Here is a 27443-nt window from a genome sequence, read left to right on the forward strand (position 1 = left end):
ATACAGGTTTAAAAATGGAGCACGTTACATGGGAGAGTATCTGCAGAACAAGAAACATGGCACAGGAACCTTCTATTACCCAGACGGATCGAAGTATGAAGGTATTTCACTCCTACCCTTGCCTTATTACATCAAAGAGAATATAGGGTGACAACTTAAACCATCAGAGCAGAAGACACAATCTGTGCTGTATTTTACTGCTCCAAGTTGTACACAATAAGAAGCACAATACACTTGGCAGGAGTGCCATATCTGAGCAATAAAACTGATTCAGATCCAAGCCTGTCAGAAAAATACGTTCCTTGTCTCTAAAAGCCGTGATGGTAAGAAACAGCATCAACCTTGCTGCTTGAGTTAGAAAGTTATTCCACGGCAAGAACATTTCAGAGATTGCCTGTACCAAGCTGTAAAGAGGGTCAGTCACACACTGACAGGGTCAGACTATCGAGGGTCAGTCACACACTGACAGGGTCAGACTATCGAGGGTCAGTCACACACTGACAGGGTCAGACTATCGATGGTCAGTCACACACTGACAGGGTCAGAGTATCGAGGGTCAGTCACACGCTGACAGGGTCAGACTATCGAGGGTCAGTCACACACTGACAGGGTCAGACTATCGAGGGTCAGTCACACACTGACAGGGTCAGACTATCGAGGGTCAGTCACACTGACAGGGTCAGACTATCGATGGTCAGTCACACACTGACAGGGTCAGACTATCGAGGGTCAGTCACACACTGACAGGGTCAGACTATCGAGGGTCAGTCACACGCTGACAGGGTCAGACTATCGAGGGTCAGTCACACACTGACACAGTCTGTTTAATGCCCTCTTGTTTCATCATTCATGCGATGTGGGTGTCACTGGCTAGCCAATTGCCCTTCAGAAGGGGGTAGTGAGCTGCCTTCTTAACCACTGTAGTCCTTGTGGTGCAGGTACACCCACTGTACTGTTAGGAAAGAAGTTCTGGGTTTTGACCCAGCGACTGTGAAGGAATGGTGATTAACTTCCAAGTAAGAATGGTGAGTGACTTGAAGGGGAACTTGCAGGTGGTGGCGTTCTCAAATATCTGCTGCCTTTGTTCTTCTAGATGGAAGTGGTCATGGGTTTTGAAGGTATTGTCTAAGGAATCTTGGTGAGTTTCTGCAGTGCATCTTGTAGATGGTTATATATGGCTGCCACTATGCATCGGTGGTGGAGGAATTGAATGTTTGCGGATGGGCTGCTAAGCAAGCAGGCTGCTTTGTTCTTGGTGTCTAGCTTCTTGTTGGAGCTGCACCCATCCAGGCAAGTGGGGAGTATTCCATCATACTCCTGGCTTGTGCCTTGCAGATGGCAGATACGCTTTGGTAGTCAGGAGGTATGTTGCTTGTCACAAGATTCCTAGCCTCTGATCTGTTCTGGTAACCAAAGTATTTATACGGCTAGTTCAGTTAGTTTTTGGTCAATGATAACTCCAGAATATTGATAGTGGGGGATTCAGCGATGGTAAATGTCTAGGGTATTTGAGAAGCCATGTGAAATGCTGAACATTGTGCAATCATCTGTGACCATCCCCACTTCTGACCTTATGATGGGAGGAAGGTCATTGATGAAGCAGCTGAAGATGGTTGGGCCTCGGACATTCCCCTGAGGAACTCCTGCAGAGATGCCCTGGAGCTGAATGATTGAGTCTGTTTAATCCTCTCCTGGTTGGTTACTCACACTGTTCTATCTCTGATGCAGGAAGCTGGGCACACGATCAGCGACATGGAGATGGGACTTACTATTATCCAAATGGCGACACTTACACTGGAGAATGGCTCGCTCACCAAAGGTACAGCACAAGGCATCTGGAAATCCAGTGATAGGCACTGCTTACAAGGGCGGCAATATTTGGGTTGAAACCTTTTAATTTCACCAGTTACTGAGTTGATGTTGTTGAGACAGGCAGAGTAAGATCAGGAATCTCATTAATGCACAGTCTGAATGAAGCCATTTACCAGTGACTCAGATCCATAACAATGAGAAATTTGGTCCATTTCAGTAACATTATCAAATAAAACATTTCTTTCCTTTATTCTTTCATGGAATATTGCCCATCTCTAATTACCTTTGAACTGAGTGTCTCACTCAATCATTTCAGAGGGCAGTTAAGAATCAACTACATTGCTGAGAGTCTGGAATCGTATGGGTGACTTAGGTAAGGACGGCAGATTTCCTTCCCTAATGGATGTTAGTGAACAAGATGGGCTTTTTCAACAATCAACAATGGTTTCACAGTCACCATTACTGAGATTTTTATTAAGTGAATTTAAATTCTACCAGTTGCCATGAAGGGATTTGAACTCCTGTACCCAGAGCATTTGTCTGGGCCTCTGGATTACTTGTCCAGCAACATTATCACTATATCACCATCTGTTTCTGAGGAAAAAGTTTATTTATTAGTCACAAGTAAGACTTACATTAACATTGCAACCAAGTTACTGTGAAATGCCCCTAGTCGCCTCACTCTGGCACTTGTTCAGGCCAATGCACCTAACCAGCACATCTTTCATACTGTGGGAGGAAACTGGAACACACGGAGGGAACCCACACAGACACAGGAAGAATGTGCAGACTCCGCACAGACAGTGAACCTGGCGCTTGTGAGGCAGTAGTGCTGACCACTGTGCCTCCCCAGGAAGGGTTAGCAGGTGGAATGGCATGTGTAAGCTCATTATTCTCATCTTGTCTTCTCTTCACCAAAGCCAAATGTGAAAACCCCTGTTCCGTGGGGCCTGATCAATGGTAAAGTTGTGGTGACCATAAAAACCTCATCACAATAGAGTCCAATCCTGCTCTCATCCCCTGTCCAAGAGGAGTCACTAGGTAATGAGGACAGCAGGAACTCATTCTGATATTGCCACTTCCAACTCTGGGGACCCTGGTGCTGCAAACAGACAACCAGGATTGGGTCTGGGATCCTGCTAATCAGAGTGAGACAGCTACTGACTGAATAATCTCTCTGAGTCAGTCAGCCAACTACTTTGTCTTGGTGTTCAAATAAAAGTAGATAATTGATAAAGTTCTCAATAGTCCATTAGATAAGTAACAGTTATCCAGCAAGGCTGTGTCTGGAAAATCTTGTACCTGTTTGCAACCTGTATTGTTTTGAGGTGCCTTGATTCTCACTCAGTATATTCATTGTTTACCTTCACCAGACATGGTCAGGGAACCTATGTGTACGCCCTGACAGGTTCCAAATATGTGGGAACCTGGGTTCATGGAAAGCAGGTCGAGGCTGGAGAGCTGATTCACCTGAACCACCGCTTCCAGGGCAATTTCCTCAATAACAATGTAAGTATGGTTTTGTTGTTATTCATGTTACTTCCAGCATTCTCTCACTTGAGCTTTGCAGTGGATCAGGGGCACTTTAAGAGATTGATCAAGTGATATTGCTGATGATGTCATCGTCTATTTGCATGGGCAAATGGGCAGTCTATCTTAACAAACAGTGGTGTTAACATCCTTTCATTAAAGCTCTTTATTTAGTTGAATAAATAAAAGAGGCCTACAGCCAATCTTTTAAAACAAACACAGGTTTCCAGCATGTATCTCAACAGTCTGTCCCCTCAGCACAATCAGACCTCAGGTCAGTGAACTCTCTCTATAGATAGTCATGAGGTCGCGAGCATTACCCTTTTTTAAATCTGTTCATGGGATGAGGGTGTCACTGGCTGATCAGTATTTATTCCCCATCACTAATTGCCCTTGATAAGGTGGTGGTGGTCTGTGTTCCTGAATCACTGCAATCCATGTGGTGTAAGTATACCCACAGTGCTGTTAGGGAATGAGTTCCAGGATTGCGACCCAGCAACTGAAGAATCAGTGATATATTTCCAAGTCAGGATGGTAAGTGGCTTGGAGGGGAACTTGCAGGTGGTGGTGTTCCCAGGTATATACTGCCCATGTCCTTCTAGCTGGTAGTAGTCATGGGTTTGGAAGGTGCTGCCTAAGGAACCTTGGTCAATTCCTGCAGTGCATCTTGTAGATGATACACACGGTTACCACTGTTTGTTGGTGGTGGAGGGAGTAGATGTTGGAGGTGATGGATGGGTGCTTTGTCCTGAATGGTGTTGAGTTTGAGTGTTGTTGGAGCGGTATCCATCCAGACAAGTAGAAAGTATTCCATCGCACTTCTGGCTTGTCCATCAAAGATGATGGACAAGCTTTGGGAAATCAAGAGGTGAATTACTCACTTAGGATTCCCAGCCTCTGACCTGCTCTTGTAGCCACAGTATTTATACGGTAAGTCCAATTCAGTTTCTGGTCATTGGTAACCCCCAAGATGTTGATAGTGGAGGAATCAGTGATGGTAATGTCATTGAATTTCAAGTGGAGACGATTAGATTCTGACTTGTCAGAGATGGTCATTGCCTGGTTCTTGTGTGGTGTGAATGTTACTTGCCATTTGTCAGCCCAAGCCTGGATACTGTCCAGATCTTGTTGCATTTGAACATGTTCTTCTTCAGTATCTGAGGAGTCGCCAATGGTGCTGAATATTGTGTAATCATTAGTGAACATCCCCACTTCTGACCTTATGACGGAGGGAAGGTTATTGATGAAGCAGCTTAAGATGGTTGGGTCAAGGACTCTCCCCAGGAAACTCCTGCCGTGATGCCCTTGGACCAAGATGAGTGACCTCCAATCACCACAACATCTTTCTTTGGACCAGGTATAATTCCAACTGATGGAGAGTTTCAACCAGCCAACCTCATTCTCTCCCCCACCTCCCTGACACCTCAATTTCCACTCAGCAGTTTTGCTAGTGTTTCCTGATATCACACATTGCCGTGATGACAAAGGCAATCACCCCACCTCATTTCTGGACACATGGAACCTGGGCACATGGTAGCTGTGTGTAGCTTCACAAGTTACCATCATCAGGCTGTGTTGGATAACGACCACAAAGTCTAAACAAGGTGTGATGATACTGAGACTTTAAAAAATATATTTGGTGTCATGTTTCATGTGAAGGGAATGTTTTAAACTTCAGGTCTGATCATGGTGCCAATTTGTCTGCTCCAAGTGAACCCCTGATAAGAATTTGGAAGCACAATTGATCCTAGATAATAGGGTGTTTGATTTAATCTAAGCTAATGCAATTTTGTTATGTTAAGGTTGTCCCCTAGGGTTTTTAGAGTAAGGTTGACTGGGTTGATTGGGCGGAGCTGGGTTTACAGAAGGGAAAACAGGCCATTGCAGTTTGAATTTGAAAAGAGTAGTAGCTCCTTTCCTCTCTCCTTTTCTGGAAATTGAAGTCTGGAACCTGCTAGAAACTAGATATCTCTCCAGAGGTCTGCAAAAGGCAAGAGGTGTTTTTCCCTCTCTCTCTTACTAGAGTTCTGCCATGCAAATACAGTTTTTCCTCTGGAAGCCACTGTCTGAGAATCAGAAAATGGGTGTCTCTCTGTATCTCTGTCCAGACAGGTTAAAAGACTGGGGCCTTTTAAGCCTGTTGCCTATTAGCTTGTTGTTTGCTAGCTGATTTTGAAGAAGAGTTTACAGTGATGAGGAATATTGCTCACATTGGAACCAATAGAGATAGGCAAGCAGTTAAGAATTATACCTTGTCATGTTTAAGTTTTTCAACTGGTAGAGGTTATGCTAATTCTTTTTGTTATAGTGAAACTATAATTGCTAAATAAAATTTTATAAAAAGCTTCCTAGTGGGTTAATAGAATCACACCTTATGCTCGCCAAAATCAAAATAAAAGTTGGGGTTTAATCTAACTTTACAATATACATTTGTGTTTCTAGTCTGGTCCCTAACAAAGGGGACTAAAACCCAGGACCTGGGCCATGCTCCAACTAGAAGGCAGTTTTACAGAGAACAGTTAGCTGGGGGTAGGGGGAAGGGGAAGCTGGGTTTCCAGAATGGGGAGGGAGGTATAACTGTGAGAGCACAATGATCTTTCACAATAGCCTTCTCATTGAAATAGGCAGGGCAATGGGTCAATAACAGAAAATGGGTCAACAACAGAAAATGCTGGATAAACTCAGCAAGCCTGGCAGTGTCTTTGGAGAGAAACAGAGTTAATGTTTTGAGTCTAAATTACCCTTCTACAGAACGGAAGAAAAGTTGAAACGTAATGAATTATATCGTAGGAGAGCTGGATGGAGGGGGTGAGGCAGAATAGAATAACAAGGATAGGTCAGGGCAAAGGAGAGATTGACAAAGATGTCATGGACAGAGGAGCATTAATGATGCTAGGAAGGGATGAAGAGTGCTAATAGTGGCAAAAGAGGAGGTAGCAGAATGTGTTAATGGGAGCAACTGAACGGCAAAGGACAGGTGACCATGTGGGGGAGGGTGGGGTTATGTTGGGGTAGGCGAGGGAGCTGAAAAACAATAAACTACAAAAGGGGGAGTCACGGTGGACGGAAAAGGTTACAGTCTAAACCTATTGAACTCAATGTTGAGTTGAGAAATGCCTGATCAGAAGGTGTTGTTCTTCCAGTTTGCATTGGGCTTCGCTGGAACACTGCAGCAGGTCATGGAGAGGCACATGGGCATGAGAACAAGATGCTGAGTTAAAATGGAAACGACAGGAAGGTTGGGGTCAGGCTTGCGGACTGAGCACAAGTGTTCCATAAAGTGGTCACCCAGTCTGTGTTCTGTCTCCCCAGTGTAGCGGAGACGGCATTGGGAGCAGTGAATACACAGAGCAAATTTAAAGTTTTCAGTTTTTTTTAAGTTTATCTATTAGTGTCACAGTAGGTTTACATTAACACTGCAATGAAATTATTGTGAAAATCCCCTAGTTGCCACTCTCCGACGCCTGTTCAGGTACATTCCACTCAGACAGTGATCCAAGCCAGGAATCAAACCCAGGTCCCTGGCACTGTGAGGCAGCAGTGCTAATCACTGTGCCACCGTGAAGGAGGTGCAAGTGAAACTCTGCTTCATCTGAAAAGAGTGTTTGGGCTGTTGGATATTGAGGAGGGAGGAGGTGAAGGGACAGCTAGTGCACCTTTTCCAATTCATGGGAAGGTACTCTGGGAAGGGGATGAAGTGTTGGGGGTGATAGAAGAGTGGACCAGGGTGTCATAGACTGAGTGGTCCCTGTGGACAGAGGAAGCGAGGGGAAGATATGTTGAGTCATGACATTATGGAGTTAGCAGAAATGACGAAGGATGATCCTTTGAATGCTGAGGCTGGTGGGGTGAAAAGTGAGAACAAGAGGGACCCTCTCCTGGTTCTGGGAGGGAGAGGAAGGGGTGAGGGCAGAGGTGCAGGAGATGAGTTGGACATGGTTGAGTTCCGTCACTCAAAGTGAGGGGAATCCTCAGTTGAGGAAAAGACAGACATGTCAGAAGTGCTGTTTTCAAAGGTGACATCATTGGAACAGATGCAACAGAGATGGAGGAACTGGGAGAACGGGATGGAGTCCTTACAGGGAGTGGGATGTAGGAAGCTGCAGTCGAGCTAGCTGTGAGAGTGGGTAAGTTTGTAATGAATATTGGTGGTCAGTCTATTGCCAGAAATAGAAATGGAGAGGTCAAAGAAGGGAAGAAAAGTGCTGGACACGGACCATGTAAAGGTGAGAGAGGGGTGGAAACTGAAAGCAAAATGGATAAAATTATCCAGTTCCAGACGAGAGCATGAAGCAATACCGAAACAATCATCAACGTAATGGAGAAAGAGTCATACAGTCATTAAGCAGTACAACATGGAAACGAGTCCTTCGGCCCAATCAGTGCATGTTGACCATGGTGCCCTCCCAGCTAGTTCCAACTGCCCACGTTTGGTCCATATCCCTCTAATTCTTTCCCATCCATGTACTTATCGAAATGCTTCTTAAATGTTGCTATTGTACCTGCCTCACTTTTTCCGGCAGCTCATTCCATATACGCACCATCCTGGCAACATCCTTGTAAACCTTCTCTGCACTCTTTCCAGTTTATCAACGTCTTTCTTTTAACAGGGTGACCAAAACTGGACACAATACTCCCAAGTGCAGCCTCACCAATGACTTATACAACTGCAATATAATGTCCCAACTCCTATACTTAATGCCCTGACTGATGAAGGCCAGTGCGCTAAATGTTTTCTTCAGCACTCTTGTCTACCTGCGACACTGCTTTCAACAAACTATGTACTTGTACTCTTAGATCCTTCTGCTCCTCAACATTTCCCAGAGCCCTACCATTCACTGTGCAAGTCCTATCCTGGTTTGACTTTCCAAAATGCAACACCTCACACTTATCTGTATTGAAACCCATTTGTCAATCCTCGGCCTACTTCCCTAACTGATCAAGATCCCCCTCTAATTTTTGATAACCGTCTTCGTTATCAACAATACCTCCTAATTTAGTATCATCTGCAAACTTACTAACCATGCCTTGCACATTCATATCCAGATCGTTTATATAAATAACAAGGGTCCCAATTCTGACCTGAGGCACACTGCTAGTCACAGGCCTTCAGTCCGAGAAACAACCTTCGACCATCACCCTCTGCTTCCTACCATTCAGCAAATTTTGAAATCCAATTTGCTGGTTCTCCCTGGATTCCATGCGACCTAACCTTCCAGACTAGCCTGCCATACTGGACCTTGTCAAATGCCTTGTTAAAGTCCATATAAATAACATCTACTGCCCTAACCTCATCCATGGGCAGCACAGTGGCACAATGGTTAATACTGCTGCCTCACAGCATCAGGGATCTGAGCTCAATTCCTGGCTTGGGTTAGGGTTAGGGTTATGAAGTGGTGGAGGCTGCCTCGCTAAATATTTTTAAGACGCGGGTTGATGGGTTTTTGATAAGACAGGGGATTAAGGGTTATGGGGAGAGGGTGGGAAAGTGGAACTGAGCCACGACAGATCAGCCATGATCTTATTGAATGGCGGGGCAGGCTCGAAGGGCTAGATGGCCTACTCCTGCTCCTATTTCTTATGTTCTTATGTTCTTATGTTGGGTCGCTGTCTGTGCGAAAGTCTGCACGTTCACTCCATGTCTGTGTGGGTTTCCTCCAGGTGCTCCCGTTTCTTCCCACAGTCTGAATGATGTGCTGGTTAGGTACATTGGCTATGCTAAATTCTCCCACAGTGTACCCAAACAGGCACGGGAGTGTGGTAACTTGGGGATTTTCACAGTAACTTCATTGCATTATTCAGCCCACTTGTGACAATAATAAATAAACTTAAACATATCCTCTTGGTTACCTCTTAGAAAAAACTCTAAAAGATTTGTCAGACATAACTTCCCACGCACAAAGCCATGTTGACCATCTCTAATCAGACCTTGACTACCCTGGTAGTTCCTGTCCCTGAGAAACCCCTCCACTAATTTACCCAACACTGATGTCAGGTACACTGACCTGTATTCCCTGGCTTGTCTTTGTAACACTTCTGAAATAACGGAACAATGTTCGCCACGCTCCAGTCTTCCATAACTTCATCAGTGGAAAGAGATGAAGCAATTATCTCTGCAAGGGCCTCTGCAATTTCTTCCCGAGCTTCCACAAGATCTGAGGGTGCGCTTGATCAGGCCCAGGGGATTTATTCACCTTGATGTGCTTTAAGGTGCAGATACCTTCTCACTAGTAAAATGCATGTGGCCCAGCACGTCACCTCTTGATTCCCTGATTTCTTTAGCGCCCACAATTTTCTCTGCAGTAAACACCAAGGAGAAATATTCATTAAAAATCTCACCCATCTCCTGTGGCTCCATACACAGACGGCCATGCTGATTTTTAAGGGGACCTATTCTCTCTCTCTCTAGCCACCCTTTTACTCTTAATATAGAACCTCTTGGGATTTACTTTAACCTTATCTGCCAGATCCATCTGATATCCTCTTTTGCCCTCCTGATTTCCCTCTGAAATGCACCCCAACATTGTTCATGGTCATCGAAGGATTTGCTTGTCCCCGATTGCCGAAACCCAATGTATGCCTCCTTTTTCCTGATCAGAGCCTCAATGTCCCTCATCAGCCAGGGATCCCTAATCTTTCCAGCCTTTCCCTTCACCCTATCAGAAACATACTCTATCCGCCTAGGGTAGATCTAGGGGTACAGGCTCATTGCCCACCTGTGACTCCACTTCCATGGAGACGAATGGCAGATGGAGTTTAATTTAGATAAATGTGAGGTGATGCATTTTGATAGATTGAACCAGGGCACGACTTACTCAGTTGGGGAGCGTTATAGAACAAAGAGATCTAGGGGTACAGGGTCATAGCTCCTTGGAAGTGGAGCCACAGGTGGACAGAGCGGTGAAGAAAGCATCCGGTCCAACTGATCAAGATCCTTGCAATCCTAGATAACCTTCTTCACCGTCCGCTATGCCACCAATCTTGGTATCATCTGCAAACTTACTAACCATGCCTCCTAAATTCTCATCCAAATCATTAATATAAATGACAAATAATAGTCCAGCACTGATCCCTGAGGCACACCGCTGATCACAGGGTAGAGCTTTTGGATATCCAGAGTGAAATGGAGGCGGTTAGGGCCAGTGAACTGGAAATTGTTAAAATGACGCAGGGCATCAGAGGAACCAGAAATGTAGGTGGGAAGAGACTGGACCAGGGGAGAGAGGACAGAATCAAGATAGGAAGAAATTAGTTTCCTGGGGCAGGAAGAGGCTGACACAATAGGTTTACCCGGGCACTCCTGTTTGTGGATTTTGGGAAGGAGAAAGAATCATAGCATTCCTACAGCACAGAAGGTGGCCATATGGCCCATCAAGTTTACGCCAACTTTCCGAAAGAGCATCTTATCGAGGCCCCCTCCCCAACCACTATCCACATAGCTGCACATTCTGTGGCTAATCCACCTAACCCATACATCTTTGAACTGTGAAAGAAAATTGTAGACCCTGGAGGAAACCCACGGAGACAGGGAGAATGTACAAAACTCCACGCAGACAGTGACTGGAGGCTGAAATTACACCCAAGTCCTGGCGCTGTGAGACAGCAGTGCTAACCACTGCTGAAGTGGTTAACTGTTGAAGAGATTGAAGTGGGCTGTGCGGGGCTGGGGGACTCTGAGGCTGGAAGCTGTGGGGGGAAGATCTCCAGAGGCGATGAGGTCAGTGACATCCTGGAAACAATGGTTTGATATTCGTTGGTGGGGTCATGGTCCAGAGGGAGTTAGAGGAAGTTTCTGAGAGTTGGCGCTCAGCCTCTGCGAAGTACAGCTCTGTACATGAGACATCGAGAACAGCACCCTGGTCAACAGGTGGGTTTGATAGCAAAGTTAGGGTAGATGTAAGAGAAGGGAGTGCAGCAAGTTCAGAGAAGACAGGTTGGAGTGGCTGACAAATTGAGACGGCTGATGTCACGCCAACAGTTTTCAATGAAAGGATCAAGGAGGCCAGAGGGAGGGGTCCAGGTGGAGGGAGAATACTGGAGGCAGGTGAAATGATCCATTAAACAGGGGGAAGGATTCCTGCCCAAAGAGGTGAGCATGGAGGCAGAGGTGAAGGATGAAGATTTCAGCATTGTGCAGAGCACAAAATTGACTGAGGCGAGGGTGAAAGGGTATAAAGTGGAGTCCTTTGCTGAGTACAGCATGTTCAGCCTCAGAGAGGGAAAGCTGCAAGGGTAGAGTGAATATTATCATCAATTCTCAATTGCTGAATTCTACTGAGTTTTTTTTGCTTCATTTTTGCAGCCTACAGGTCCAGGGAAATACATCTTTGACTTTGGATGTGAGCAGCATGGTGAATATCTGCAGATAGAACAGGTAAATCCCTTGAATATCTGCAGATTGAGTATTTATGGCTGGGAGACACAGTGACTTGAGCCTGAACGTGAGGCTTATGGTTGTTTAGTGTCTCATATGTTTGCAGGGTTGTGTTCGAAAGGGCACTTGGAATTTCAAAGAATGATTGAATTTTACAATCAGAATGTGGCCATTCAGCCCACTGCGCCTGTACTGGGTCTTTGAAAGAGTTTAGTTGCACATACCTGCTCTTTCTCTGTAAACCTGACAGATCTTCATTCTGAAAACCCTTTGAAAATTACTGATGGAATTAGCTTCTGCCACCTTCTCAGTTTGCCTGTTCCAATCCCAACAATTCTGAGTGAAAAATTCTGTCTCCTTCTCTCCAGATCTTTTTCCAGTGATTTCCGATCCATATTCTCTAGTTATTGACTCACTCCCCAGAGTGAAGAGTTTTTCTTTATTTACTCCGTAGAATCTATAAAGTGCAGAAGGAGGCCATTCAACCCATCGAGCCCACACTGACTCTCCAAAAGAACATCTTACCCAGGCCCTCTCCTCCACCCTATCCCCATAACCCTGCATAGTTACTGTGGCTAATCCACCCAATATGCACATCTTTGGACTGTGGGAGGAAACCAGAACCTCCGAATTTGATTTGATTTATTGTTGTCACGTATACTGAAATAGAGTGAAAAGTATTATTTCTCGAATGCTATATAGACAAAACATACCGTTCATAGAATACACAGGGGAGAAGGAAAGGAGAGGGTGAAGAATAATGTGTTGCAGTTACAGTTAGGATGTAGAGAAAGATCAACTTAATATATGGTAGGTCCAGTCAAAGGTCTGACAGTAGCAGGGAAGAAACTGTTCTTGAGTCAATTGGAGGAAACCCACACAGACATGGGGAGAATATGCAAGCTTCACACAGACAGTCACCAAGGCCAGAATCAGACCCAGATCCCTGGCGTTGTGAGGCAGCAGTGCTAACCATTGTGCCACTGTGCCGTCCCAATTCTGTCATCATTTTAAAATTGAAAAGCTCCATTATCAGATAGCTCTTGACCATCTCTGTTCCAAGGAGAACAATTCAAACTCTTCCATTCTTTCCTATACTTGCAGTCCCTCATTCCTGATAACATCCCGCAAACCATCACTCTTGTTGTATTCACGCTTTTACATTTTTCCTCAATTGTGGTGCGCAGAAGTTTCCACAAGACACTAGCTGAAGCCTAACTAATGATTTATAAAAGTTTAGTGTGTTCTCTTAGATTCTACTTTATTTACAACCCAGACATGGGCAAGGAAATGTCCTGGGATAGACAGCATGCGAGCAATTATAGATCCAGACAGCAGCTGGAGTAGAAATGATTTCAGCGTGAATAAACTGAATCAGCGTCACTTTGAGTATGCATCTTCACTAATTTTGGGTTGCCTCTGGCAGGTTTCTGGTGTGAGCATTGAAAAGGGTTTAGAGGGAACAGCTTCCAGCTCAGCCAGTCTGTCCTCAGTCACAGCAGAACCTTTTATTCTGACGAAGGCCAGTGTAGCATGCATTTGTTTGCAGTGTTGCTGATTATATTCGTCACATGTTGCATGAACACATCATAAGGGATGCAGGGGTGATTAAGATTACCTAGTGAAAACTGTGATGTTGAGAGCTTCACACTAACCAGGCATATGAGCATCAATGTAGTTCCCATTCCACTATTCAATGCTTCTATCTTAGCCCTCCATAGACTCTTTTTTTGCCTACCGATTAGAACCCTGCCTTCATCCAGTGAAAACCAGGCAGAACTCTATCTTATCCACTGAAAACATTTTGTAGTTTGTTGTATACCATTCAGTAAGTCCGAAGAAAAGTTTGTGGTCAGTCGTACGTTAACTACAAGTCTTTATTGACTCTTAGAACTATTTACAAATATACAGTAAAAGGTGCAAGCTAGTAGTCGTCTCTACGCTGGCTGGTACACATTTCTCTGTCCAACACTAGACTGACCCTGGATTCAGGTCATTTGTTCTCCAACATCACTGTGTGGGCAGTACTGTACTCAGTGCTACTTTTACTCAAATATACTACAAAAGCCAAACAGATCTCTGCCTTATCCAATGAAAACTATGCAAAACCCTGTCTTATGCAATGAAAACTAGGCCGAATCCTGCCCTATCTAATGAAAACCTTGATTTGGTTATCTCTTTTTCAAACAGAACCCTGTCTTTGCCCAATGTCTACATGTGCAATTTCCTAAAGTTGATTTTCTTCTGAATACATTGGACCATTTTTGGCCTTCCCTTGTGTCAGAAACCCTCATTTCTAGATTGTTCACTTTTCCTGAAACTAGCTATGGTAGTGAATGATCCACAGCTTGCACATAGTTCACTGATTCCAACCAGAGCTAGGGAGGGAACATAGAAATCGCATTGCTGTTAGTACACCAGTCCCCGCTGCTGGGAGGTATATGTCAGTGAAGAATGGATTGTTCTGACAGTGCCTGTTTGGAGCGATACCCGAGTATCAGCCTCTTCTGCAAGGCTCTGGTTTGTGCTCCAAAGATAAGTGGCAGGAATTCTCCAGTCTCGCAAGCCCTGCTACTGCTGTCAGCAAGAACAAAGAATTTGGCACACAACCAAATCTCCATTTACTGCAGCTGGACTGGAGAATCCCAGCAGTGGATAAGGTCAGAGAATCTGGCCATGTGAGCCCAAGAAATTTTATCACAATCCTACATTGCTTCAGATGATATGACTGCAACTGTCTTTGAGTGGACGATCAGAAACATATGCTTTCAAATTCTGGCCTGGGGCCAAGCAAGGTGTGTGATTAGCCCCAAACTATTTACCATCCATCTCTCAGTAACTAGTCACCTCAAAGATCAACTGCCTTCTGATTGTCAATATTAAATACCATCTGGATGGAAAACTCCTTAATCTCAATTGCACCTAAGCTAAAACTAAACTGAGCACCATAGATAGACATGCTCTACAGGTACAATGAGTACAGTGGCATTGCCCATTCTGCACTGGAAAAGACTTGGCCTGCTCTTGAATGTTGTCCAAAGAAAACTCATATCACCAAGATAAAGGCAAATATACTGTAGATGCTGGAATCTGAAACAAAAACAGAAAATGCTGGAAAATCTCAGCAGGTCAGACAACATCTGTGGCGAGAGAATAGAGCCAACGTTTCAAGTCTGAATGACCCTTCACCAGAGCCCTCCTAATTGTTTGCCATATCCACAAGCTGTCATTTCTGTATTCCTTGTATGAGTACATTCACATTCCTCTGAACATCAATATATTCAAATTTCATTCCTTTTTAAAAAATAATCTGCTTTTCCTCTGATCGATACCTCACAGTTCCACATCATTTGTTCCCCATTTACTAAACCCTCCATCCCTCTCAAAACTCCAGCTCTCTAATCCTTCTATCCTGTAAGTCTCTAATCCTTTTAGCCCTTGAAGCCCTCCATCCCTCGGACAAGATAAATTCATCCTCCAGTCATTAAACACCTACACCCACCCCCCTCAACCTGCCAGTATTCTCATGTCCAATTCCCCTCCAGCTCTCTAACCTCCTCCAGCCCTACAAGTACCTCCAAATGTTCTTGTCTCTGTCTCATGCACAATTCGCCACTCCTTTTTTCCACCACTGGTAGCTGTGTCTTCATTCTGGAGTATCGTTCTTAAATCCCTCTGAGTCTTACCCTCCCTATCCTTCTTTATGACCCTCCCCAAATGTTTCTTTGACCACACTTTTAATTACCCTCTATATATCTCCTTCTTGGCATCTAAGTCAGATGTTGTCTGTGTGAAGTGTGATGCATGTTTTCTATGTTAAGAGTGTTATATAAATGTAGGTTATTATTACTGGGCTGAGGGTTGTGTTATAGAACATAGAACATAGAACATTACAGCGCAGAACAGGCCCTTCGGCCCACGATGTTGCGCCGACCAGTTACAAAAACAATGACCCACTAGCCTATACCAATCCCTTTTCGTCCATTATGTTCTGTTTTACATTGCATTCTGTTCGTGAAAACTGTGTTCCATCTGGGGAGATGGATAAAAAGTTAGAGACAGAGGAACAGAAATTTCAGAGAGTGGATTGGATCATTGCAGGAGGTTACAGAGATGTGGGGGAGGGACACAAATCCATGAAGAGACTTAACCCTGAGGATGATAATGTTAAATTAGAGGGATTGGTGGATTTGGAGAAAATGGGCAGGATTCTCTGGCTGCACGCACTCCAATTCTGGAAGTTCCCACCCAAGCTGAATGAACCTTTGAATGCGAGACTTTTGTCTCGCCAGCTACGATTCTGCGACAGGCAAGATGGGAAAATTTTGGCCAGTGTAAATCAGGAGAGATTGGGTGATAGAAGAATCAGATCTGATGTGGGATAGGATACAAACATGAGGGTTTTGGATGTACATTACTGAGAATTGAATATTACGAACCTGTTATAACAGGACAAGACTGAGGAAGAGTTGGAGGAAGAAGCCGTAACTGTAACTGTTCTGAAATGGAAGGCAGAGAAATTGTCGGGATTAACATTGTATTCTCCAAGTAAGTCCACCAATTGGCCCTGCTCTTCACTCAAATCACAAATCATAGTTGTGTTATGTCTGCCAAAATTCACTGTGATATGAAACCAACCTGCAAGAGAGTTCAAGAGAAACTTGCTTAACCAGGCAAGGGTGAGACTACCAGAGCGAGTTGCTGTGGGTGTGGAATTACATATAGGCCAGATCAGGTGAGGATAGCCTATGAACCAGATTGGTGAACCAGATAGTCTTTTATGATAATGGTTTTGTGGCAATCATTAGATATTTAATTCCAGAACTTTTTAAAATTGAATTCAAATTTCGCCATCTGCCGTGGTCTGCAGAGCATTACCCTGGGTCTTCTGGGTTAATTGTCCAGTGATAAAATTACTATATACTGCTGCCTTCCCATGGCATGTTTTGGATGTTTTTGAGATTCTTGAGTGTTGTTGGAGCTGCATCCATCCAGGCAGGTGGGGAATATTCCATCACACTGCTGACTTGTATCTAGTAGATGGTGGACAGGCTTTGGGGGTCAGGAGGTGAGTTACTGGCTGCAGGATTCCTAACCTTTGACCTGCTCTTGTAGCCACAGTATATGGCTAGCCAAGTTCAGTTCCTATTCAATGGTAACCCCTAGGAGGTTGACTTAAAAAGATGTGGATCCCAAGAGCTAATTACTACAGAAAGCTTGGAGCAGTACAGAATTTGCAAGGAAAGCAAAGAGAAGGCGGTAAAAATATTGACAAGTAAAATCATGGAAAATGCAAGGAGTAAGAGAATAATAAAGAGTCAGGTTAGAGAGGAGAAAGGTTATCTGTATGTGTGGAGGTGGAGAACATGGTCACAATTCTGAAATGAATACCTTATGATTGTTTTCACAAAGAGAAGGGGGAAGCAGATATCATAGTTAAAGCAGAGGAGAGTGAAATATTGGATGGGGTATACATAAGGAGGGAGGAAATATTAAGGAGTTTTGCTTCCTTGAAATCACCAGTCCCAATGAAATGTACCTCATACTGCGAAGAAAAGAAAGAGAAATAGCAAAGTCTCTGAACGTTATTTTTTCAATTCTGTGAACTGCAGAACTGGTTTAAAAGGAGAGAAGTTTATGAACTTTGGTGGCAAACAAATGACGGAAACTTTAGAGAGATGATGCCATTTATCATTTAGAAAGACAATCTTTATTTGGGGGCATTGCTGGCTGGGTCAGAAATGTTCTTGCCCATGCCCAATAGCCTTTCAACTGAGTGGTTTTCATTTTCAGAGGGCATTTAAAATTTGCTGTGGGTCTGGAATCACGTCGACCAAATTGGTAAGGACAACAGACTTCCTTCCCTAAAGGACATTAATGAACCAGATGAGTTTTTACAACAATTGATGATGGTTTCATGGTTATCACTAGACACATCGTTAGATTTCTAATCCAGATTTTTATTGAATTCAAATTTCACCATCTGCCATGGTGGGATTTGAACCTGGGTCCCCAAAGCATTACCCTGGATCTCTGGATTATTAGCCTAGGGGCAATACCACGACCTCCCCATAGGAATGTCACATCTGATTAACAAGAGTACTGCATACAGTTCTGACCACCACATTTCAAAAGAATGTGACTGCAGTAGACGGTATACAAGATACCTGGATAATTGGGGGTCATTCTGGGGTAGTTTGGACCTCTACAAACAGGGTGGCCTACACCTGAACCAGAGGGGTACCAATATCCTGGGGGGAAAATTTGCTAATGCTTTTCGGGAGGGTTTAAATTAATTCAGGAGGAGGATGGGAACTTGAATTGTAGCTCCAGTGTACAGGAAATTGAGAGTGGTGAGGTCATGAATAAGGTTTCAAGGTCGCAGGGGTGTACCAGCAGGCAGGAAGGTGGTTTGAAGTTTGTCTACTTCAATACCACGAGCATTCGGAATAAAGTGGGTGAACTTGCAGCATGGGTTGGTACTTCGATGTTGTGGCCATTTCGGAGACATGGATAAAGCGGGGAAAAGAATGGTTGTTTCAGTAAGATCAGGGAAGGTGGTAAAAGAGGGGGAGGTGTGGCATTGTTAGTTAGGGACAGTATTATGGTGGCAGAAAGGACATTTGATGAGGACTCGTCCACTGAGGTAGTATGGGCTGAGGTTAGAAACAGGAAAGGAGAGGTCATCCAGTTGGGAGTTTTCTATAGGTTTCCAAAAAGTTCCAGAGATGTAGAGGAAGGGTTTGCAAAAATGATTCTGGGTAGGAGCAAAAGTAACAGGGTAGTTGTTATGGGGATTTTAACTTTACAAATATTAACTGGAAACGCTATAGTTCCAGTACTTTAGATAGGTCAGTTTTTGTCCAATGTGTGCAGGAGGGTTTCCTGACACAGTATGTAGATAGGCCAAGAAGAGGCGAGGCCACACCATATTTGGTACTGGGTAAATGTTAGATTTGGAGGTAGGTGAACACTTTGGTGATAGTGACCACAATGCGGTTATGTTTACATTAGTGATGGAAAGGGATACGTATATACCGCAGGACGAGAGTTATAGCTGGGGGAAAGGAAATTATAATGATATTAGGCGAGATTTAGGATATGTCTGGAAGGAAACTGCAGGAGATGGGCACAACTGAAATGTGGAGCTTATTTAAGGGACAGCTACTGCGTGTCCTTGATAAGTACGTACCTGTCAGGCAGGGAGGAAGTGATCGAGCGAGGGAACCGTGGTGTACTAAAGAAGTTGAATTGCTTGTGAAGAGGAAGAAGGAGACTTACGTAAAGATGAGACGTGAAGGCTCAGTTAGGGTGCTCGAGAGTTACAAGTTAGCCAGGAAGGACCTAAAGAGAGAGCTAAGAATAGCCAGGAGAGGACATGAGAAGTCTTTGGCAGGTAAGATCAAGGAAAACCCTAAAGCTTTCTATAGGTATGTCAGGAATAAAAGAATGACTGGGGTAAGATTAGGGCCAGTCAAGGACAGTAGTGGGAAGTTGTGTGTGGAGTCCAAAGAGAGGCGCTAAATGAATATTTTTTAGTCTGTATTCACACAGGAAAAAGACAGTGTTGTCAAGGAGAATACTGAGATACAGGCTATTAGACTAGACGGGATTGAGGTTCAAAAGGAGGAGGTGTTAGCAATTCTGGAAAGTATGAAAATAGATAAGTCCCCTGGGCCAGATGACTTTTTTCCTAGGATTCTTTGGGAGGAGATTGCAGAGCCTTTGGCTTTGATCTTTAGGTCATCATTGTTCACAGGAAAAGTGCTGGAAGACTGGAGGATAGTAAATGTTGTCCCCTTGTTCAAGAAGAGGAGTAGAGACAACCCTGGTAATTATAGACCAGTGAGCCTTACTTCTGTTGTGGGCAAAGTTTTGGAAAGGAGTATAAGAGGTAGGATTTATAATCATCTGGAAAGGAATAATTTGATTAGGGACATCACGGTTTTGTGAAGGGTAGCTCGTGCTTCACAAACCTTACTGAGTTCTTTGAGAAGGTGACCAAAGAGGTGGATGAGGGTAAAGCAGTTGATATGGTGTATATGGATTTCAGTAAAGCGTTTGATAAGGTTCCACTCGGTAAGCTATTGCAGAAGATACGGAGGCATGGGATTGAGGGTGATTTAGTGGTTTGGATCAGGAATTGGCTAGCTGTAAGAAGACAGAGGGTGGTGATTGATGGGAAATGTTCAACCTGGAGATCAGTTACAAGTGGTGTACCTCAAGGATCTGTTTTGGGGCCACTGCTGTTTGTCATTTTTATAAATGACCTGGATGACGGCGTAGAAGAATGAGTTAGCAAATTTGTGGATGACACTAAAGTCGCTGGAGTTGTGGACAGTGCGGAAGGATGTTGCAGGTTACAGAGGAACATAGACAAACTGCAGAGCTGGGCTGAGAGGTGGCAAATGGAGTTTAATGTGTGAGGTGATTCGCTTTGGAAGGAGTAACAGGAGTACAGAATACTGGACTAATGGTAAGTTACTTGGTAGTGTGGTTGAGCAGAGAGATCTCGATGTCCATGTGCATAGAAACCTGAAAGTTGGCACCCAGGTTGATGCGGTTGTTAAGAAGGCGTACGGTGTGTTAGCTTTTATTGGTAGAGGGATTGAATTTCGGAGCCATGAGGTCATGTTGCAGCTGCACAAAACTCTGGTGCGGCCGCACTTGAAGTTTTGCATACAATTCTAGTCGCCGCATTATAGGAAGGATGTGGAAGCATTGGAAAGGGTGCAGAGGAGGTTTACCAGGATGTTGCCTGGTATGGTGGGAAGGTCTTATGAGGAAAGGCTGAGGGACTTGAGGCTGTTTTCATTAGCGAGTAGAAGGTTAAGAGGTGACTTAATTGAGGCATACAAGATGATCAGAGGGTTAGACAGGGTGGACAGTGTGAACTTTTTTCCTCAGATGGGAAGGGGACATAGCTTTAAATTAAGGGGTGATAGATATAGGACCGATGTCAGAGGTAGATTCTTTACTCAGAGGGTAGTAAGGGTGTGGAATGCCCTACCTGCAACAGTAGTGGATTGACCAACATTAAGGGCATTTAAATAGTCATTGGATAAACATATGGATGATATTGGAATACTGTACATTAGATGGGCTTTAGATTGGTTTCACAGGTCAGCGCAACATTGAGGACTGAAGGGGCTGTACTATGCTGTAATGTTCTATGTTCTAAGAGGAGGGGGGAGTGGGAAGGAAGGAGGGGGGAGTGGGGAGGAAGGAGGGGGGGACCCAAATGCCTCAGCCTCTCAATCTGCACAACAGGTTTGAGGTTCTTGCTCCCGGTGTGGGCAAGAATGAGGGCTGTAAGGTTGATGAGCAAACTGCCCACGGTACAGTGATGCAGACACAGGACAAAGACAAAGAGGAAGAGGTAAAGAGGAGTGTAGTGGTAATTGGGGATAGTGTAGTTAGGGGTATAGACACTGTCTTTGTCACAATGATAAAGAACACAGAAGGGTGTGTTGTCTGCCTGGTGCTCTGGTCCATGATGTCTCATCTGGGCTGCAGAGGAACCTGGAGTGGGAGGGTGAGAATCCGCCTGTTGTGGTACATGTGGGTGCCAACGACATAGACAAATTGGGGACTAAGGATCTGCAGAGGGAGTATACAGAGCTGGGAATGGAATTAAAAAGCAGAACCGACAAGGTGGTTATCTCTGGATTACTACCTGAACCACGTGCAGATGGGCGTAGGGTAGATAGGATTAAAGAGATGAATGGGTGGCTCAGGGATTGGTGTGGGAGGAATGGGTTTGAATTTATGGGGCATTGGCACCAGTATTGGGGCAGATGGGACCTGTTCAGATGGGATGGTGTTGGCCTGAACCGTGCTGGGACCAGAGTCCTGGCGAATCGTATAACTAGGGCTGTAGATAGAGCTTTAAAGTAATTGGGGGGGGGCGGGGGAGAGGGTGCAAGGGTAGGTGAAATTACAGTGTCTAAAGTAAAAGAGAGGGTACAGGTATGGGAAGAGGTCAAGGATGTCCCAATAATAAAGGGAGAAGGGGGCATGAGAAAGGTTGGTAGCGTTCCTTCAAATAGGGTACAGATAAAGGCTGGGATAAAGACACTTTACCTGAATGCACGAAGCATTCGGAACAAAGTGAATGGGCTGCTGGCGCAGATCAACACAAATGGATATGATCTGGTGGCCATTACGGAAACGTGGTTGCAGGGTGACAGGGACTGGGAGCTGAATGTCCAGGGGTATCAAGTGTTTAGGAAGCATAGACGGGAGGAAAAAGGGGGAGGGGTAGCTCTGCTGATTAAGGATAATATCAGGGTGGTAGTAAGGGAAGATATAGGCGCCAAAGAGCAGAACGTGGAATCGTTGTGGGTGGAGATAAGGAACAGCAAGAGGAGGAAGAGGCTGGTGGGTGTGGTCTATAGGCCCTCAAATAATGACGTGGAGGTGGGGCGGGCTATAAACACACAAATAAATGATATGTGCAGAAATGGAACGGCGATAATTATGGGGGATTTCAATCTACATATTGATTGGTTGACCCATGTTGGACGCGGTGGGCTTGAGGAAGAGTTCTTGGAGTACCGCATTTGGAGTACTGCGTCCAGTTCTGGTCACCTTACTACCGGAAGGACGTGGAGGCTCTGGAAAGGGTGCAGAGGAGGTTTACCAGGATGTTGCCTGGCATGGAGGGGTTGGGTTACGAGGAAAGGTTGGAGAAACTGGGACTGTTCTCTCTGGAAAGACGGAGATTGAGGGGTGACATGATAGAGGTATATAAGATACTGAAGGGAATAGACAGGGTCAATAGTGAGAGACTGCTCCCTAGATTGGTTACGAATACAAGAGGACATGATTTAAGGGTGAGGGGGCAGAGGTATAATTTGGATATGAGAGGAAGGTTCTTTACGCAGAGAGTAGTGGGGGTACGGAACGCGCTACCGAGTGGGGTGGTGGAGGCGGGAACGTTAGACTTGTTTAAGGTTCAGTTAGATAGGCACATGAGTGAAACGAGGATGGAGGGTTATGGTAGGGGTTATTGAATAAGGGTTAGAACCTCGGGAGACACCGGAAAGGCAGGCTTGTGATTAACGTTTTTGTCTTTTCACTCCGCAGGTGGAGGTCCACCTCGTTGTCAAACGAGGGGCATGCACACGGTGGGTCGTGCGTGGGCTGCTCCTGGAGGTTCCGGGAGTGGCCTAGTACTTCGTGTCGGTGTGTGTGCTTGATCCTGGACTGGTAGACAGGCACCGCAACAGCTTGGTGACTAGCACTGCTAGCTGTGCAGATACATGGATTTGGGCCTGTGTCTGTGGGAGTTTGTGCATTCTCCCTGTGGTTGCGTGGGTTTCCTCCGGGCGCTCCGGTTTCCTCCCACACCCCAAAGATGTGCTCTTAGGCTGATTGGTTTTACCAAATTGACACTATTCTCCCCTGAATCTGGCTAAGTCAGGGGTTCTAATTGTAGATACGCAGGGTAGAATAGGTGTAGGGTGATGCGGCGGCGCGGGCTTGTTGGGCCGAAGGGCCTGTTTCCCGTGCTGGGTTGTTCTTTGTTCTTGGAATACTGCCGGGATAGTTTCCTTGAACAGTGTGTGCTGGAGCCGACGAGGGAGAGAGCTGTCTTGGATCTGGTGTTATGTAATGAGGCAGGTAGAATTCGGGACCTTGTTGTGAGGGATCCTCTTGGGAAGGGTGATCATTGTATGGTTGAGTTTTTGATGCAGATGGAGGATGAGAAAGTGGGATCCCAGACCTGAGTCCTCTGTTTGAACAGAGGGGAGTACGATAGGATGAGAGAGGAATTGGCAAATGTAGATTGGGGGCGCAGATTGGTCGGTAGGACTGCTGAGGAACAGTGGAGGATCTTCAAGGAGATCTTTCTTGGTGCTCAGCAGAAATTTATTCCGATGGTAAAGTAGGATCGTAGGAGAAGGGATAATCAGCCGTGGTTAATGAAGGAAATAAAGGAGAGTATTAAATTAAAAGCTGATGCGTTTAGAGTGGCTAAAAGTAGTGGGCGAGTAGAGGATTGGGAGAGGTTTAAAAATCAACAAAGAATGATGAAGAAGTTGATAAAGAAAGGAAGGATAGACTATGAAGCTAAACTAGCGCTAAATATAAAAAAGAATAGTAAGAGTTTTTATAAATATATAAAGAGGAGGAGGCTGGCTAGGGTGAACGTTGGACCCTTAGAGAATGAGAGGGAGGATTTAGTGGTGGGGGATGAGGAAATGGCTGAGGCTTTAAATAAGTTTTTTGCTTTGGTCTTCATGGAGGAGGACGCGAATAGTTTGCCGGGTATTAAAGATAGAAGGATGGTAGGAGTTGAGGGCCTGAATGCGACTACTGTCACTAGAGAGGTAGTGCTCATTAGACTAGTGGGACTGATGGTGGACAAATTCCCAGGACCGGATGGAATGCATCCCAGGGTTCTGAAGGAAATGGCAGAGGTGATAGCGGATGCCTTAGTGATTATTTTCCAAACCTCGCTGGATTCCGGGGAAGTGCCAGAAGATTGGAAAACGGCTAATGTTACGCCGCTGTTTAAAAAGGGTAGCAGACATAAGGCAGGGAATTATAGGCCAGTTAGTTTAACGTCTGTTGTAGGAAAAATGCTTGAATCCATCATCAAAGAAGAAATAGCGAGGCACCTTGAGAAGAATTGTTTGATAGAGCAGACGCAGCACGGATTCGTTAAGGGGAAGTCGTGTCTGACGAATTTATTGGAATTCTATGAGGATGTGTCTAGTGCGGTGGACGGAGGGGAACCGGTGGATGTGGTGTTTCTCGATTTTCAGAAGGTGTTTGATAAGGTGCCGCACAAAAGGTTGTTACAGAAGGTTAGGGGGCATGGAGTTGGGGGTAGGGTGTTAGTGTGGATAGAGGATTGGCTGTCAAATAGGAGGCAGAGAGTAGGTGTCAATGGGTGCTATTTGGATTGGCGGTTGGTGACTAGTGGAGTGCCCCAAGGATCGGTGCTGGGGCCTCAGCTATTTACCATTTATATAGATGTTCTGGAGGAGGGAGCTGAGTGTAGGGTGTCGAAATTTGCTGATGACACAAAGATAAGTGGAAAAGCAAATTGTGCGGAGGGTGTAGAAAGTCTGCAGAGGGATCTAGGTAGGCTGAGCAAGTGGGCGAGGACCTGGCAGATGGAATACAATGTTGGCAAGTGTGAGGTTATCCACTTTGGCAGGAATAATAGTAGGAGGGACTATTATTTAAAAGGCAAAAAGCTGCAGCATGCTACGGTGCAGAGGGACCTGGGGGTCCTTGTGCATGAGTCGCAAAAACCCAGTCTGCAGGTGCAGCAGGTGATCAGGAAGGCAAATGGGATGCTGGCCTTCATAGCAAGGGGGATTGAATATAAAAGTAGGGAGGTCTTGCTGCAACTGTACAGGGTACTGGTGAGGCCACAGCTGGAGTACTGTGTGCGGTTTTGGTTGCCGCATTTGCGCAAGGATATTTTGGCCTTGGAGGGAGTGCAGAGGAGGTTCACTAGGCTGATACCGGAGTTGAGGGGGTTGAACTATGAAGAGAGGCTGAATAGACTGGGCTTGTACTCGTTGGAGTTTAGAAGGATGAGGGGGGATCTTATTGAGACGTATAAGATAATGAAGGGGATGGATAGGGTAGAGGTAGAGAGATTCTTCCCGCTCAGAAAGGACAGCAGGACTAGAGGGCACAGCCTCAAGATAAGGGGGGGGTGCAGTTTAGAACGGAGTTGAGGAGGAACTTCTTCACTCAAAGGGTGGTGAATCTCTGGAATTCTCTGCCCGTTGAAGTGGTGGAGGCTACCTCGCTAAATTTATTTAAGAGTAGATAAGTTTTTGGTAGGCAAGGGGATTAAGGGTTATGGGGAGAAAGCAGGAAAGTGGAACTGAGCCACTTCAGATCAGCCATGATCTTATTGAATGCCGGGGCAGGCTTGAGGGGCTAGATGGCCTACTCTTGCTCCCATTTCTTATGTTCTTATTTACTAGATGTTGCCAGGAATGGAGGACTTTATGTGGAAAAAATGGACAGGCTGAGGCTATTGTAAATCTCTCTTTCTATGAATGGAATTATAGTTTGTTTCATTTTACTCTTACAGCATTCAAGGCAGATCTAAAGACTGAACCAGTTGGTGAGCGGGATGCTGATGATGCAGAAGCTACTGGTGGCTCAGAGACTGGTGGCCCAGAGGCAGCTTCCCCAGAGGCAGCTTCCCCAGAGGCAACTTCCCCAGAGGCAGGTGTCCCTGCAACAGATGCCCCTGCAACAGATGCCCCTACGACTGATGCCCCTACGACTGATGCCCCTGAAACAAATGCCCCTGAAACAGACGTCCCTGAAACAGACGTCCCTGAAACAAATGCCCCGGAAACAGATGTCCCTGAAACAGATGTCCCTGAAACAGATGTCCCTGAAACAGATGCCCCGGAAACAGATGCCCCAGAAACAGATGTCCCTGAAACAGATGCCCCTGAAACAGATGCTCCTGCTGCAGATGCCCCTGAGACAGATATTCCTGAGACAGATATTCCTGAGACAGATATTCCTGAGACAGACATCCCTGAGGTAAATGCTCCTGATACAATTGCTCCTGGTACAGATGGCACTGGTACAGTAAAAGGTGCTGAGATTGAGGCAGAGGCTACTTCGGAGGTGACTGCAGACTGAGGCTGTGACAAGAGAACAGAACCCTACATGAGTAATTGGGTGGACAACTTTGCCCATTACAATTAAACACTTGGTTGCAGGCTGAAAATACTAAATGATTCACATTGGCTTAAAAATATACACATAAACAAGTGACATCTGCTGACTACTGCTTTAAGGTGTTTTTAATAAGGACAGCAAGTTTCCTTATTGGGGTCTGGACAGTAACATAATTCTTCATTCATCAAAATTTATTTCCATAAAAATAAAAAGTTAAGCATAAAGCTTGTCAGAATTTTTTCACTGTCATTGCAAAAAAAATCACACTTCTTTGTAAAGGGTACTTATAATGAATAGACAGAGCTTGTTGCCACAGCTCTGTGGAAAAGGTAGCCAGATGTGGCATCAGTCCATGACAGTTTTTACAACCATTCTCAGGTCAATAGTAAGAGTTCCTGTACTGTTACAGGATGGGAATGAGTTCAGCACAGAACTTCATTACTCATCCTGATAAGCAGAAAACAAGAGATCACTCAGCTCAACGTCAGCTCCTTCACTGTCACTGCATCAAAATCCTGGAGCACATGGACTGCAGCAGTTCAAGAAGGCAGTTCACCCACCATTTGTATGAACTCTGAGACTGGGAGTGAAGCAGACTGACACAGACACATACACACACACACACACACACACACACACACATACACAATGGGGCAGGGTGGGAGAATCTCATGGCTGGGCAAGTATGGGATTCATCTCCCAGTGCTAGATTCCCAGTGTGGTCAGCTCTGCACTGGATGCTCCTCCATTGTCTACCTGATACGTTGCAAGAAAGGATGTCCCGAAGCATGGTACATTGGGGAGACCATGCAGACGCTACGACAATGGATGAATGAACATCGCTCGACAGTCACCAGGCAAGACTGTTCCCTTCCTGTTGGCGAACACTTCAGTGGTCACGGGCATTCAGCCTCTGACCTTCGGGTAAGCATTCTCCAAGGCGGCCTTCACGACACACGACAGCGCAGAGTCGCTGAGCAGAGACTGATAGCCAAGTTCCGCACACATGAGGACGGTCTCAACAGGGATCTTGGGTTCATGTCGCACTATC

At 45.2% G+C, this 27443-nt stretch overlaps 1 protein-coding gene across 1 annotated transcript; it reads left to right on the top strand.

The window, feature by feature from the left end:
• Positions 1–26616, top strand: LOC145338774 (uncharacterized). The gene is made up of 6 exons (XM_080183164.1): positions 1–101; positions 1729–1819; positions 3186–3321; positions 11645–11716; positions 16168–16264; positions 25785–26616. Exons 1-6 carry the CDS (start codon positions 29–31, stop codon positions 26351–26353), a joined length of 1038 nt encoding a protein of 345 aa, XP_080039290.1. The 5' UTR covers positions 1–28; the 3' UTR covers positions 26354–26616.
• The last annotated feature ends 827 nt before the right edge of the window (positions 26617–27443 follow it).

The sequence above is a fragment of the Carcharhinus amblyrhynchos genome, unplaced genomic scaffold (genome assembly GCF_965287045.1).
Source record: "Carcharhinus amblyrhynchos unplaced genomic scaffold, sCarAmb.v2.hapA chromosome_169, whole genome shotgun sequence".
NCBI classification, from domain to species: Eukaryota; Metazoa; Chordata; class Chondrichthyes; order Carcharhiniformes; family Carcharhinidae; genus Carcharhinus; species Carcharhinus amblyrhynchos.